This window comes from Leptonotus elevatus, chromosome 7 (assembly GCF_054856555.1).
Source record: "Leptonotus elevatus isolate MCC_2025b chromosome 7, RoL_Lele_1.0, whole genome shotgun sequence".
NCBI classification, from domain to species: domain Eukaryota; kingdom Metazoa; phylum Chordata; class Actinopteri; order Syngnathiformes; family Syngnathidae; genus Leptonotus; species Leptonotus elevatus.
This window is the reverse complement of record NC_141245.1, coordinates 11,551,688-11,567,686: the sequence shown is the minus strand read 5'-3', so window position 1 is coordinate 11,567,686 and position 15,999 is coordinate 11,551,688. Positions and strand designations below refer to the sequence as shown.

General features: G+C 37.1%; 1 protein-coding gene across 1 annotated transcript; it reads left to right on the top strand.

Annotated features, from left to right (window-relative positions):
* The first annotated feature begins 2,520 nt into the window (after positions 1–2,520).
* On the top strand, positions 2,521–15,429 carry LOC147170948 (solute carrier family 13 member 2-like). Its single transcript, XM_086080957.1, has 13 exons — positions 2,521–2,694; positions 3,742–3,870; positions 3,982–4,118; positions 4,892–5,139; positions 5,224–5,262; positions 7,913–8,087; positions 10,151–10,273; positions 10,771–10,980; positions 11,107–11,201; positions 11,854–11,969; positions 12,053–12,214; positions 13,432–13,569; positions 13,807–15,429. The coding sequence occupies exons 1-13, from the start codon at positions 2,593–2,595 to the stop codon at positions 13,933–13,935; spliced, it is 1,803 nt and encodes a 600-aa protein (XP_085937083.1). The 5' UTR covers positions 2,521–2,592; the 3' UTR covers positions 13,936–15,429.
* The last annotated feature ends 570 nt before the right edge of the window (positions 15,430–15,999 follow it).

Below are 15,999 nucleotides of genomic sequence, written 5' to 3'. Positions count from 1 at the left end.
ATTTTGCTTTTGAGCTCCTTGTAAGACGCGCAAAGCACTGAAACCTTAAACAGTTGTACATGTGTATTCAAATATTCAGAGGTCAAATTAGGTTCACTTCCAAGTGGTTTTACTTTCATTTTGAAAATAATAAAAATAATACATTATTATATGCAACAATTGTGCATTATTATATCAACTTATGCAACAATTGTTTACTTCTATTTATTTGCATCTGAATGTGAAAGCTCAGGTTGGGTAATTTGTAGGCCTTTGCGGCTTTCCCAGGCTTTCTGTTGTTAAGTGATGAATATAATCAACCTGATAATTTGCAGGAGGGTACTTTTAATGGACTTTAATTGCTTACCAATTGAACCTGTGACACATTGAAGGCTTGTTAAAGACATAATTGGATGCTTTATGACAACTGTTTTTCCCTGCACCTTTTTGTGTGATGCCATGAGATGATTGTCTTGCAAGATTTGTTACAGTATTCGTTTAGGCCGGGTTTTGAATGCAGATTTTAAATATACCTAAATGGGAAACTATAAACCAACCTGTTCTTGTTATATATGCTAATGCTAACGCATGCCCTAAGTCAGTGGTTCGCAACCTTTTTTCACTGATGCACCCCCTGTGGAATATTTTTTCAGCCAAGAACCCCCTTCGGAAATAAAAATATATAACTAAAAAAAAAAAAAGGAAATCATTTATAAATAATGATTTGTGCACATTAAAATTATCACAATTAACTGACCTATTTTGGGGTCATAGCAAAGATCTGTTCTCAAAGAGAAATCACTGACTTCATTTGAAGCAAAGCTTTGAAATGATTGACAAGTGCATAATAACAGTTTGGGTCGAACCATTCTGCTATGGGGAGAATAATTTTTTTAGGACAATAAATGTAACATTCATTTTATGAACTTAAATTTTTCTGAAATATTGGCATAATTTAATAATAATTTAAAGTATTTTTGCTCATCATAGCCACTCTATACTTTTAGCTATATTACTTTCAACATTTCCTTCATTCAAACTGAAATTGTGAGCGTATACAGTGTCAATCGAATAGTCCTACTAAAATAAAGTGTCAATTATGTGGAAAACAGAAATCATTTTAATTCATCGTTCAAATGATAAAATAAAGGAGAATAGTGGAACAAATGTGAAATGTGTGTTTTTTTAATTCTCAATGTGAACATCATGATTACTACAGCAAGTCTTGAGAATTTTTGCAGTGCCCCTAAGGATGCTTTTGAGTAATTTGCGAACCATATCGTCACACTCTTAAAATAATTGCCATTTTTGTGTGTGTGCAAAAATGAAAAATTTTGCCTAAATCATCTCCTCATAATGCAAAAGGTTAAATTTTTTTGTGTTTCCTGAAAAATCTGAAAAAAATATATAGGTGATTATTTTAAGAAGACATCGATAGTCCAGTTCTTCCTTTTCAATGGTACTTTTTGTGCATACAGATTGAAGTTAAGTTTTGGCATAAATGTCATTATATATATATATATATATATATATATATATATATATATATATATATATATATATATATATATATATATATATATATATATATATATATATATATATAAATATATATATATATATATATATATATAAATGTAGCTGTGCAAGCAATTCTATTCATTTAACGGTGTAACTGTGACAGACTTTGAGCTCGAGTGCTAGTAAATACAAACACACAATTACTGCAAGTAATAAAATAACCCATGCCCCTTTTTTTTACTCCTGTGCACGGCACATGCATCATTTGATTTGATTTTGTATTTTAGAAAAAAACAAAAACATTTTTATTCAATGTAGCCAATTGTTTTCATCAGTGTCCAGTCTTTGTGTTTTTGTTTTGTAATGTAATGTAGATTTTTTTTTTTAATGATTGTAATTACAAAATATTTTGTTGTGCGTGTACCAAGAGCTCAGCTCTCACACTTGCTCGCATGCACGCACGGCAGAGCGGAAGGTGAGTCTGGTTTGTCGGCATTTCTTGCTTGAGCAGAATTGAATGGAATCACTGCATTGTTTTGTCAAAAGTCACACCCACATGAGTCATTTACAAGGCCATTAACCTTGTTATCTAATGGTACTTTGGCCGTGCATGTTCCCTGTGACTTGTCCCAATAAAAAACAATTCTATTAAATTGTTTTATTTTGTCTTGGAGTAGTTTTTGTATATTAGTGCCTTCGCTATTCAGTATTCACAACGTCCAACAGTCATTTTGATATGACGTGCCGTTGTTGCACTGCTGCCTGTTGGGAGAAAATGACCAAAATATTCTTGTTCATTGATACATACTTGGCAGCTGCCACATTTTAGAGTCCGATTAAGATTAGTTTCTCCGCTTTTATGGTCTCTATAGCACATTGTCTTATCTGAAAACACATGGAAGCACACGTGGGCCCCTGTTTCTCTCTGAGGTTAATTTTTAATGGATTTCAGAGTGGCCTGAAGTCAACCGCTATTTAAACTGTGATCTCATTTGATAACGTCTGAGATAAAAACAGTTGTGTCACTGATGTTTTTTTTCTTGGTCCGCTGACTTTTTCAATACTTTGAATGAGTAGCATAGCTTTTCGATCATGGCTGGATTTCTTACATGGCTGTGGAGGTATAGGAATTATATTGTGGTAGTTGTCACACCTCTTCTACTGCTGCCCCTGCCTCTCGTCATCCCCACCTCGGTAAGAATAGCTCACATTTGGGATTGACGCTGTTGATTTGTGGACCCTTGGAAATCCTCTGCTGCTGTTGAATGTTCAGTCGCTGCACAATTCTTTGGGTGCTCACGCAAGCGTTAATGAGATGCAATGTAAGAGCTGTGTCGGAATAATAATAATTATTTTCGTTAGTAGACCTTTGCGGTGATTTAATCATGCATTTGAGGTGATTTTAATCGATAAAACTTCGGTCCCACAATGATGGCAACTTGCGAGGTTTCAGGGTGTGAAATGGATGCTTTTGTAATCACTCTGGCCTTTGTACATGCAAATTAAAAGTACACCAATTGGCTTCATTGCCAACTTTCTGTTACTGTCGAAATGAATGTAATTAATATGTACTGCCTAAGTGAAATAAATCACTCATCATAGGTAGCATAGAACAAATCATTTGTGTAAATAAAATTTGAGTTCTGGTTCAAAATGTACGAACCGTCATAATTATGTTGCTGGCTTATTATTTCTCTGCTAACATACTTTTTACACTCCAATTTCTCAAGTAACATGTCCATTGCAGAAATGAATGAAATGTCTGGAGTTGTATGAGTTGAATCTTTTACCTTAATAATAACTGTGTTGCTGTGAACATAATCAAAGCATAATATTTCAATCACATTTTATTGTATCTTTATTGCATTTATGGCCTCTAAAGTGTGTGTGCATCTATATAGATGTTAATATCCAGGAAGAAGACTGATAATCCCTAATAAAACAATCATTCTCTCCATATCATCAATTCTACATTCATTCAAACATCGTCTGTTCAGTATTTGTCATTTATTTGAGATGAGTTTTAATGATATACAAAAACATGAAGTACAATTCCAATGGTGAACACATTGGGGTGGGCTATAGACCACTGAATTCAGTAATCAGCAGCATTTTTATTTCTAATATGTGTTTTATATTTAATACAGAGCAGTGACTAAATTGGGAACTGAATGTGCTTTACTCTCGAGTTTCAGCCTGGAAACATGTTTATATCTATTAATGGTGCATTATATATTATAGGAGGCTAAATGTGGCTTTGTGATCATCCTGATGGCGCTCTACTGGTGCACAGAGTGCATCCCCCTGGCTGCGACGGCCTTGCTTCCTGTCATTCTTTTCCCCATGATGAACATCATGGAGTCAGATGAGGTATCTGCAACTATGTAGTATGATATTTTGTGGGTCTTTACCCAACCAGGAAGTGGCTGACTAGTCATGAAAGATTCACTAACACGTGGACAACACGTCACTGTGGCCCAGGTGTGTATCCAGTACCTGAAAGACTCCAACATGCTCTTCATTGGTGGGTTGCTGGTGGCTATCGCTGTGGAGCATTGGAACCTGCACAAGAGAATTGCCCTCCAGGTTCTGCTGTTTGTCGGCGTCAAACCCTCGCTGTAAGACTTCAAATCCTCCTTTTGTAGCAGCCCTTTTTCAAAATAACAGCCTAATGAATATGTCAAAATAAGTGCCTAAACGTCATAATAATAAATGTTATAATAATGCATATATTTGTGGAGACTGGGGTCAAGTTGTATTTTACAATTTTAAAAATGTGCAGAATTTCACAAGTTACTTCATGTTAAAGATTAGATAGCTTTTAATATGAAAAGAAAAATGCACGTAGCTGTCACCAATATCTTACAAATGCAATTATGCCATCTAATGGCAGAAAAATGACCTCAACATCGTTTGTTTATTGTACAGTTTTTTTTAACAGTTCTTTTAAATTTTAACTCAATTTTATGAATTATTATGAAATTATGTAGATGCAGTACATGAATGTATGAACTTGTGATCGTTCTGTTACCTTGATGTAGAATTATGCGAAAAGGGTAGACAGTATAAGATTTGGCTTCAGTTTACACCTTTTGGTCTTTGTTTTTATATGTATATATATATTTTTTTATTGTTGATTGTTATGACCAAATAAACTAACTAAACTAAAATAAATAATAAATAAAGTAAACAAAAAAATACTGTATCAATTAGTTTAACAATTCTCCCACACTTTTATGTTAACAAGAGTATAAAAACTTCATTTTTTTTTTTTAGTATTTATATTTATTATAAAATTTGCGATTAATCATGAGTTAACTATTGAAGTCATGCGATTAATCACGATTAAAAATTGTAATCGCCTGACACCTCCAGTTTCTTTTCTTTCAAGCCTGATGATAGGCTTCATGGGCACCACGGCCTTCCTGTCCATGTGGATTAGTAACACGGCGTCCACGGCCATGATGGTGCCCATCGCCAATGCCGTGCTGCAGCAGCTTAATGAATCGGAGGCCAATTCTGAAGAACGAGCAAATGAACTCCGCGTTGCCAGGGTCGGCGTGGAAAATCAGGGCTTTGAGATGACTGAACCTCACGAAAGAAAGGAGGTCAAACAAAAGGGCAACAGCATTAACATGGGTGAGTGTGTCATAATCAGAGTTTACTAAAGTGATTCATTGGTTGTTCATTTTCTTGTCTTCAGCTCTGTTTATGTCTTCACAGATCGAGATAATATGGACGTGACAGACATTGATGTTTCAAGTAGGTTTTTACTTTTGTATTGTTTTTGGGGATACTAATTATGATGGGTGTTCCGTAGAGAAGCAGAGAAGTCGTCATTTGTGGGTGTTGGTGTAGTTTTGCATCCAGTTCTGTACAGGCGCAAACATGGAAAAAATTAGGGATGTCCGAGACCACTTTTTGTCTCGACCCATATCAGTATGAGAAGGCTACAGTGTTCCCTCGCTATAAAGCGGTTCACTTTTTGGGTGCAATTCTGCATGCTTTTTTTTCCTTTTTTTTTTTTTTACAGTAATGTACCTATTTTATAACATTTATGAAGGTTTGAACATTGAGAATATTTAAACAAGAGAGAAATGTGAGAAAATGAGAAGTGCAGAAGCGTGTGGTGAGGGGTTTTAGAGCATTCAAACATTTATAATAAACGTAAAACATAAAGCTAACTACTTCGCGGATTTCATTTTTTGCGGATATTTTGGGGAAAACGAGGAATCACTGTACTCAACTCTTGAGTAGTCACTGACACCAATACCAAATACCAATACAACTACCACTTTTAGTAGATACAATTTCCACCCAAAAATATGACGTTACTGAGAAAATGTATCATTTTAAGGGAAAAATATGTTGAGTGTAAATTTCATGGTGCCAACAAATCTAAAAAAAAGTTGGGATAGGTAGCAATAAGAGGTTGGAAAAGTCAATTGCACTTATAAAACAACAGCTGGAAGACCAGTTACCACTAATGAGGTCCATTGGCAACTTGATTGGAGTATAAAAAGCGCTTCTCCGAGTGGCAGTGTCTCTCAGAAGCGAAGATGGGTAGAGAATCACCAATTCCTCCAATGTTGCGCTGAAAGATAGTGGAGAAATATCATAAAGGTGTTTATCAGCAAAAAGGTTTAAGTAATCATCTTCTACAGAGCATAACATCATCCAAAGATTCAGAGAACCTGGAACAATCTCTGTGTGTAAGGGTCAAGGCCGAAAAATCACACTGGATGCCCATGATCTTAAACGGCACTGCACCGCAAACAGGAATGCTTACTGTAAGGGAAATCACAGAAAGGGCTCAGCAATACTTCCAGAAAACATTGTGGGTGAACACAATCCACCGCGCCAGCCGGCGTTGCCAGATGAAACTCTACAGTACAAAGAAGAAGCCATTTCTAAAGCAGACCAAGAAGCGCAGGCGTTTCTCTGGGCCAGGGGTTATTTAAAATGGAATTTGGCAAAATGGAAAACTGTTTTGTGGTCAGACGAATCACGATTCCGAGTTCTTTGTGGAAAACTGGGGCGCTATATCATACTGACTAAAGAGGACAAGGACAACCCAAGTTGTTATCAGCACTTGGTTTATAAACCTGCATCTGTGATGGTATAGGGTTGCATGAGTGCGTATGGCATGGGCAGCTTCCACATCTGGAAAGGCATCGTCAAGGCAGAAAGGTATATTCAGATTGGAGAACAACATATGCTCCCATCCAGGCATCATCACTTTCAGAGAAGATCTTGCATTTCTCAACACGATAATGCCAGAACACATGCAGCACCAATTACAACATCATGGCAGGAAAAGGATCCGGGTATTGAAATGGCCAGCCTGCAGTTTACTTCTTTCACTTATAGAACACATTTGGCGCATCATAAAGGGGAAGGTGCAACAAAGAAAGCCCGAGACAGTTGAACAGTTCGAGAGACGCGTGTTAGACAAGAATGGGACAGCATTCCTATTTGTAAACTTGAGAAACTTGTCTCCTCGATCCCCAGACGTTTGCAGACTGTTGTCTGAGAAGAGGGGATGCCTTGGCCTTGTCCCAACTTTTTTGAGATTTGTTGACACCATGGAATTTAAAATCAACATAGTTTTCCCTTAAAATGATACATTTTCAACTTTTGACCTGTTCTCTATGTTCTATTCTGAAGAAAATATTCAAATTTGGCACTTCCACATAATTGCATTCAGTTTTTATTCACAATTTGCATAGTGTCCCAACTTTTTGGGAATTGGGTTTGTACATCTTATTAGCCTCAAAGTTATTATAATTAGAAGTAGTAACAACTCAAAACAAAAAAACAAAATAAAGACAAAAACCCAACTGAAACTACTGAAATAAAAACTAACTGTAATTATGGAAAATGTCCTATGTTTTCATCTTTGTTAATTAATTTCATACATGACCTTCGAGGAAATATATTTATCTCAGTATTACTGTGTTGCCGTACAGAAGAAAGATGGGAATTATAGTTAACTTGACTTTATTACACACTAATTAGTGACCTTTTTTAAACTCTTGCTCTGCACAAATACTGATTTTCTTAAAATAAACTAAAAATAATAGACTAATAAATTTAAATAATAAATAATAAACTAAACAAAATGATAACAAATTAATTCAAATAAAACAAACAGATATAACAATCCTGCCCGAATTTTTTTTTAAACTAACTGAATATAAAAAAATAAAAGAAAAAACTCAAAATGAAATTTAAACTACCTGTAATGAAAGATCCCAAACTATTATAACCCTGATTTACCCCTGTTCATTCAGTGATGATGACGCAATATAATAATCATCAAATATGCAAAGTACCAAATCCCTTGAATGTTCATAGTGGCTCATTTGGTAGCTAGAAAGTTCCACTGAAAGTCTCATTTGTCTCTCTTCAGAGGGTCACGCTTGGAGTCCAGAGATGGCGGATCAACAACAAAACAAGCGGGAGCAGAAGTACTTGAAGCTGACCAAAGGCATGAGTCTGTGCGTGTGTTATGCTGCCAGCATTGGAGGGACAGCGACCCTCACGGGAACCACACCCAACGTCATCCTCATGGGCCAGATTGATGAGTACGTACTCGTATTATACGGCACGCACATTTGCTAAGCTCATTCTATCCATCCTGTGTGTGTGTGTGTGTGTGTGTGTGTGTGTGTGCGGCTTACTTTTCAATGTTGTTGCTTAATATTACTACAAAATGCTATTCCCTTAGAAATTTATTGTTGATGTTTGGAGATACTGTCAGTTATGTCAAAGAAATATGAAAATCGAATAATAATAAAAAACAACATGGTTAACAGATCACAGATTGCAACAATTCCAAGATGAGTAATATAAGAATGAGTGATCTGATTGGATGCTAGCAATTTTTTCATGGTGGGCACTTCCGTTGGTTTTACCATCAGCTTTTTCGGCGAGTGCGTTATGACGCCAAGCCTCGTAAAAATACACGGAATGAGAAGGACGAAAACCTGCTTAAGTCGGTATTCAGATCATATCGTATTAGCAGGTCACAATTAAGCTACCAGATATTGCCCTAACCCTAGCCACCAAATTCTAACCTTATACTCAACCCCCAAACCTTAACTGTAAAAACAACCCCCCTCAAACCCTAACCCTAACCCGTACCCCAAAAACTCATAATGTGACGCACCAACCATTTGACAGACTGGACCAAGAGAGACCATTTTGATGATGATTGACACTATAAATGAGCAAAAAATGAACTCATTTGCTCCCAAAATCGTATAAATATGTTCTATTTTAAATATTACCACGCTCCCAAAGACATATTTATACGTTTTATTAGGTTTTCTTTTTTTTATGCTAGAGCATACAGAAAGCTTTGATGCAGCCTCTGAACTGAAGAGAATGCTTGAAGCAATGGTAGTTATTACAAAAACGGCCAGCAGGTGGCTGCAGAGTATACAAGATCAACCAGGGCCATGTTGCAAAAAGCTCTTCCCCCCACTGTTTGAAATAGATTTGTGAATATTGATGAAACTTAGCTATATTCTAATCCTAAATGCTGCAAAACGGAAACAGATAGAAATATATATATTTTTTCCTGATGAAAGAAGATACTCTTTTTTTGTTGGTAGGTTCCATGTTTTTATAATACTAGAATACAATATTATGTGGGCCTTGTAAAATCAATCAAAATCAAGTAAAACAGCCGATAGCGAAGGGGATTACTTCAGTGAAAATGGCTGTGAGTGAATGAGTAACTTGAAATTTACATTTCCTTTTGGAAAATTTGTTTGAAAATATAAACATGACTATAGAGGTTTAATTGTATCTCAGTAAGCTATTTCACTTTTCATCTGACCATTGAATTAAGGGACAGCAGTGTAGCTCCGCCTTAGAGCTAGCATACACAGCAAATTCTGTAGAGTAAATTTTTACTCTAAACATTTGTTCTCACTCTAAAAATGTACACTTAGTAAAACTATTAAAGATTTTTTAGTCAGAAATCCTAAGTAAATTTTGCAAGGAGAGACTAAATTTTACTAGTTTATAAAAAAATAAAAAGAAGTTACACAATGGTTAAGGAACAAACTCACGACCTTAGCTTGCCACTCTACCACCTGAGGTATGCCACTCCTACTGTATGTTTATATTCAAAAGGAGACCAGACCAAAAACAAAGTTTTTAGTCTCTTGAAGTTACGAAGATTCTAGCTGGGTGAGTGGAGGGATCATATACTGTACGTATGATCCTCAGTGGCAGAAAAATAATTAACACACAGGAGGAGTGGCATGGCTCAGGGAGTAGATTGGCTGTCTCCCTACCTGAAGCTGTGGATTTGTTCCTCAACCCTTGAGTAACTTCTTTTTTCCCCTAGTTTTTATTTTACTCTCTTCCAAGTGTAAATTTTACTCTGTTTAGAGTGGGACCAAAAAGACTGTGTTTAGAGGAAAATTTATTCTACAGAATTTACTGTGTACCTTATTGGACCACTATTATGGTAGGCCTATATAACAAGAATTTTAGTATGCTTTAGGAATCAAAACTCGACTGCCATACATGTGTTTTCTGTTTTGAAAGAGTTTATTAAGTTCTTTGCGCCTACTATTGTGATAATTTATTGACACCATTTTGCAGCTTCATTGTTGTCTATCTTCACCCGCAGACTTTATCCAGAAAATGGTGGCATCATCAATTTTGCAAGCTGGTTTGGCTTTGCATTCCCCAACATGATTCTCATGCTGATCTTAACGTGGTTGTGGCTGCAGTTTATGTTTCTGGGCTTTAAGTAAGTCGAAGTCTCTCCGAATTTTAAAGGGAAGTCAACACCCCCCAAAAGAATCTTGACAATAATATGCAGTCCCACTAGTCTAAATACGGTATTCTGGTTAATATTGTGTTAGTGGATAAGCAGCTAAATGCAGAAGTTTTTATCAATATCAGACGGCGGACATTTTGCCATTTGACATCACAGTTGCTCAGGTCTCAAGTAAGCTTCAGAAAATAGGTGAGCTCTGATTGGTTGTTGCCTGAGCCCTGAGCAACTGTGATGTCATCTTCAGTTGACAGCAAGTGGCAAAATGGCCGCCCCCTGAGATTGATAAAAACGGCTGGATTTTGCTGCACAACTCATATTCCACAAACATAATATTAATCAGAATGTCCTGTTTCGACTAGTGAGGTCACATATAACATATTATTTTCAAGAAATGTTTACGTTTGACTTCCCCTCTAACAGCCAAGCCCCTTTACGAAGAAACAAAGTATTTTATTGTGCTTTTGCAGCTTCAAAGAATCATTTGGATGCGGTGAAAAGAGCGCAGGTGACAAGGAGGCCTACCAGGTAATCAAAGATGAGTACAAAAAGTTGGGCAGGATGAGCTTCGCTGAGGCCAGTGTGCTGGTTATCTTCACGCTGCTGGTTCTTCTGTGGTTTACCAGGGAGCCTGGCTTCATACCAGGCTGGGCCACTGTTCTCTTCAACCAAAATAAAAAGTGAGTATGACCAGGAATAGTAACAGTGACAGAAATAGTTTCAGAGTAGGAGTCAAGTGAGCATAATATAACCCACATTGGCTGTATTTTTAATATTGATATTTGATACATGTGTTTACTCATCAGGTTTGTCACAGACGGCACTGTGGCCATTTTAATGTCAGCGCTGTTCTTCTGCATCCCCTCCAAATTTCCCAGATGGGGCAGGACGTCTGAGGACGGTAGGCAAGCTTTTCACCTCTTACCTGCTGCGCGCAAGGAGAGAGTACGCTGACGAAATCTTAGTAGTTCACAATTGTGCTTATCTTATGTGCCATAAAAAAATATCGAGAACGATCGTTGGGTCTGCGCTGTTGACATTCAATGAAGGAAATTTCCAGCAGGCTTGTCATGAGAGGTTTTACAATCACGTTTATCCTCTCTTCCTTTAAACACTAACACATAAAGATACTGTCTGTACGTTTTAGGGCTTGTTAAAAGCAACATAGCTGATTCTGTGTTTTTAAATGACTGTTATCAGATCTCCTTCCGGACTTGCAATCTGATATCTTCAAGGTCAAGTTTGGACAAACTACATGCTGAACTTTAAAGCAAAATGTGTGAATGAATAATTTTCTCTTTTCGGCCGACTCAAATTGAGCGTATTTCGTGCCTAATCTACAGGCACTTTTTAAGAGGCAGACTTTGAGGTGTTTACTTTGTGGAAAACCTCCATGAATGGCCAACATATGTCTTTTACTACTTTATGACCTTTTACGTTCTCTTGAAGGTTTGTTTTTATGATCTTTGCATGTTGTGTGTGAAAGCTTTTACCTTAGCTGTGGTTGATCACATCTAAACTTTCCAACTCATTTCTCGTCTTTGCTCAAATAGATGACCCCTCTGAAGTTGTACCTCCTCTGCTTACTTGGGACACTGTCCATGAAAAGATGCCTTGGAACATCCTTTTGCTCCTGGGAGGAGGATTTGCTTTAGCCCACGGTAGTGAGGTAAGCCCACACCCCATTTTCCCAACGAAATTGCTTCCGGCAGATATTTGGACACAGCTTTGTATTCTTCCCACTCTGTGAAGGTGTCGGGGCTGTCCAAGTGGTTGGGAGAAAGTCTCATACCGCTGCAGAGCATCCCTCCTTTTGCTATCTCCATCTTGCTGTGTCTAATGGTGGCCATGTTCACGGAATGCTCCAGCAACACCGCCACCACCACTCTGTTTCTGCCGATACTCGGCGCAATGGTGAGAACCAACACTCAGTTCTGTCAATCCTTTACTCCCACCATGACCACCATCTGGTGATGAGAAAATGAAGCTTCATGAACCACTTGCGATATTTTTTCACTCACTCATGAAGCTTCATTTTCTCATCACTACCCCCATCTTCCTTCCCTACAAGCGTTGCAGACCTCTCTTGTATTCCATTCATGGGTTGTTCTTTGCTGAGCCAAGAATGTACTTATAACCTTAGAACAAAGTAATCATGTTAGGTGAATAAAGTCATGCGAAGAGAATAAAGACTTTGAGATAGTTGTTATTGATAGACTCATAACTCTGTGACAATAACAATAAAAAAAATGAGAAAGGCGAAATCTTGATGTTACAAGAATAAAGCTGTGATGTTGGGATAATAGAGTCAAAGTTATGAGGATTAAATCATAATGTTGTGAGAATTAATTTTTAACAATTTAACAAAGTTATTATGTTAAAAAATTAAATTTTATGTTTAAGCTTTAATTTCACAAATGTAATGTCCCTTAACAGAAATAAAGTAATAACTCTATGAAAGTAGCAAACGTGTGATAATAAAGTTGTAATTTTCCAGTAACAAATTTCAACTTTCAACTTTTTGGTCACATTTCTACACTTTAATTAAAAATGAGTGAAAAAAGGAAAACAAACATTTGACCTCTTGTACATTTTAAAGTGGACGTCGTGTCAAAAATTATCTTTACAATATGTGTGGCACCATTAGTCTACGCGCGGTATTCTGAGTAATATTGATTAATATTGTGTTGATGGAATATGAATGAAGCAGCAAAATCCACCCACTTTTATCCATCTCAGGAGGCGGCCATTTTGTCCCTTGCTGTTGACTGAAAACGACATCATAGTGTCTATGGGCTCAAGTAACGACCAATCACAGCTCACCTGTTTTCTAAATTTGGTCATGTGACGTCAGCAAGCTGAGCCACAATTGGTTGTTACCTGAGGCCTGAGCACCGATAGTGATGTGATGTAATTTCCAGTTGACAGCAAGCGGCAAAATGGCCGCCCTCTGAGATGGTTAAGAATAGGTGGATTTTGCTGCTTAGTTTTTATCAGACTGGTAGCACATAACAGTATTATTGTAAAGCTATATATTTTTTACTTTCAACATTGTGCCTTGGTTTGTATGTTGTATGTTCCAATCACATTTGAACATCTCCCATCAAACTGTTTTCCGTCGTTTCCCCTAGGCCACCGCCATTAAGATCCACCCTCTGTACGTGATGTTCCCCTGCACCATTGCTGCTTCCCTGGCTTTCATGCTGCCTGTGGCCACGCCCCCCAATGCCATCGCCTTTTCCTACGGCAACCTTAAAGTCATAGACATGGTGAGGCCTTCCTGCAATGTCAAGTCTCAGTGTGTGGTGCTGGTTCGCTTTGGATCCAGAGATCTGGAATCCAATTTGGGACATAAGACGCTTATATTAATCCTATGTCTGATCAGATCACATTAATTATTTGTAAAAACGAAAAACCTCCAAAATACATATTACACTAGGAACCGAGCTAACAGATACTGTTTATACACTTTAAAAGCTAAACGATGGCATTGCTTGTGTTTTCAGGCCAAGGCTGGATTCATCCTGAACTTCCTTGGAGTCCTCACCATCAACATTGGCATTAACACGTGGGGGGTGGCCATGTTCGATCTGAACACCTTCCCCAGTTGGGCAAATGTTACTAAAAAACCTTGAATTTAATGTCAGGAAAAATAACTCTTCTTTGGATGATCAAACTCCACTCTATTGAGCACAATACAGTGGAAGAAATGTGTAGTTGGTCACGTCGGTTAGAACTTGAATGCTACTTCAGTTGTATTGTAAATCAAATTTTACGCACAAGCTCGCACAGGCTTGCTGTTATATATTTCCAGCCTACTACAATAAGCACTCCTGCACACTCTAATAGGATCCGATGCAAGAGCTGTAGCAACAAATCTGCCTTTACAAAAAAAAAGATAATACACCACCGCCATGACGTTTTTATGATGCTAACCTCAATTTTCACGGTATTACCTTATAAAGTGTCCAAAAAGTGTGCATTATTTCTCATTCTGCTGGTGTCCTAATGATTTAATTGTAAACACCATAAAAGTCCAGATTTTATTCATTCCCTGTATATTTTATTATTATATTTTATTATTATATTTTTTTTAAACACACTGCGGTTACATGTAAGCTGATGTTTCATATGCATGGGCTCGACCTTGACCATATGGAATTCGACAAAACTAAATGTGATTTTTGAAAATGTGCTAGTTACTTTAAAGTTGATCGTAATCTCTTTTCTTCATGTGAGTTATGTTCAGCTTCCAAGGCAATAAATAATGTACAGTATGTGTAAAATAAATGCCCACAGGTTGCATCAACTGAGCTCCAATCACCTTTGACCCCCAGCAAATCCCTTCACAGAGGTCAATGCGGGAGTAAAGAAAACTGATTGAAGGGGAATTGGTGTATGGAAAAATGATTGGAATTATTTCATTGAGCTCTTTGGCAACAGGCCACATGTCTGCCAAATATGGGAGGGATGTTGAAAATGGTGATTTTCTTCTTGTGGTGAACATTGACGGACATCATTCGACATCAATGCGGTGGCGATGGACGAGCATCAGGAGAGGTAAGACAATTTGTCACTTGAGTTTGGATACTTTTGCTTGTGAATGTTTTTTTTTTTATCAGCTTGTGTGATTTGGTCCTTCATCTTGTGTAAATTGTCAGCTTATTGCCTGTTTGGAGTCATTTTGAACCCTTTTGCCCCAATATTGACCTGCTATAGCTGTAAGAATACAATTTGAAGAGACAGCTGTATGTTCCATCATGATGTGTATATAATGTATACCCTTGAGGACAGGACAGTAATTGCTAAATTCATATAAGCGCTCGCTGCGCCAAAAAGCCAGGTATTCACATAGCCACAGGGTCTTTAAATACTCCCATAAATGTGTCTGATGACATAAAATATGGAGTTTAATTGCTATCTTTAGTCCTCTGGGTTACAACATTACAACTGATTATAAACTCATGCAAATAAAGAATTGAATGAATGACAAACATGCTCATTCATGCCCTTCAATCAACGGGACACCCACCGGCCACAACACCTGCACGATTGAATGAGATCCAAATGCGAGAGATCAGGAGGCTTGTTCTGACAGAGCGCTCTCAATTTAACAACAAATCATACGGAGCGCTGTTCTTAATGATTTGGTTTTATTATTTTGTTAAGCGATATGCTGCAGTGTAGTGACACCACTGCAGCTACTACACATTGTGACATGGATACAACTTACATTGTTTTTCCACATCTTGTGATGTTATAAAGCCAAATAAACTGTAAATGTCTTTCATGCTGATTTAAATGGAATTTTCAGCTATACTATAGTGCATTAATCCATCCATTCTCGGAACCTCTTATCCTGACTAAGGTCGCGGGCGCGCTGCCGAAAAATATTAATAATATTACCACCTTTCATTGCCGATTTTTTTTTTTATTTTGAGATTTTTTTGGACTGACATTTATCCAAAAGACAGGCTTTACAATAATATAACAAAAACAAAAAAATACACAGTGTAAATATAATAATCTTGAAATAGAGCAGATGAACAATGTTGAGCAGTGGTGGTGCCCAAACTTTCATTTCAGGGTCGCGTACAGAAAAAAAAATGGAATACTGCAAGGACTGCTTTGAAATTCTTTGATTTAAATTTATTAAACACACTGAAATTTAGCAAGCAAGCAATATATTGTTTATATTT

Excerpts from the sequence above, each read along its gene's own strand:
- LOC147170948 (XM_086080957.1), top strand. The coding sequence starts at position 2,593 with ATGGCTGGATTTCTTACATGGCTGTGGAGGTATAGGAATTATATTGTG. Across the intron at positions 5,263-7,912 it reads GACAGACATTGATGTTTCAA|AGGGTCACGCTTGGAGTCCA; the intron begins GTAGGTTTTTAC and ends GTCTCTCTTCAG. Across the intron at positions 10,274-10,770 it reads TTTATGTTTCTGGGCTTTAA|CTTCAAAGAATCATTTGGAT; the intron begins GTAAGTCGAAGT and ends GTGCTTTTGCAG.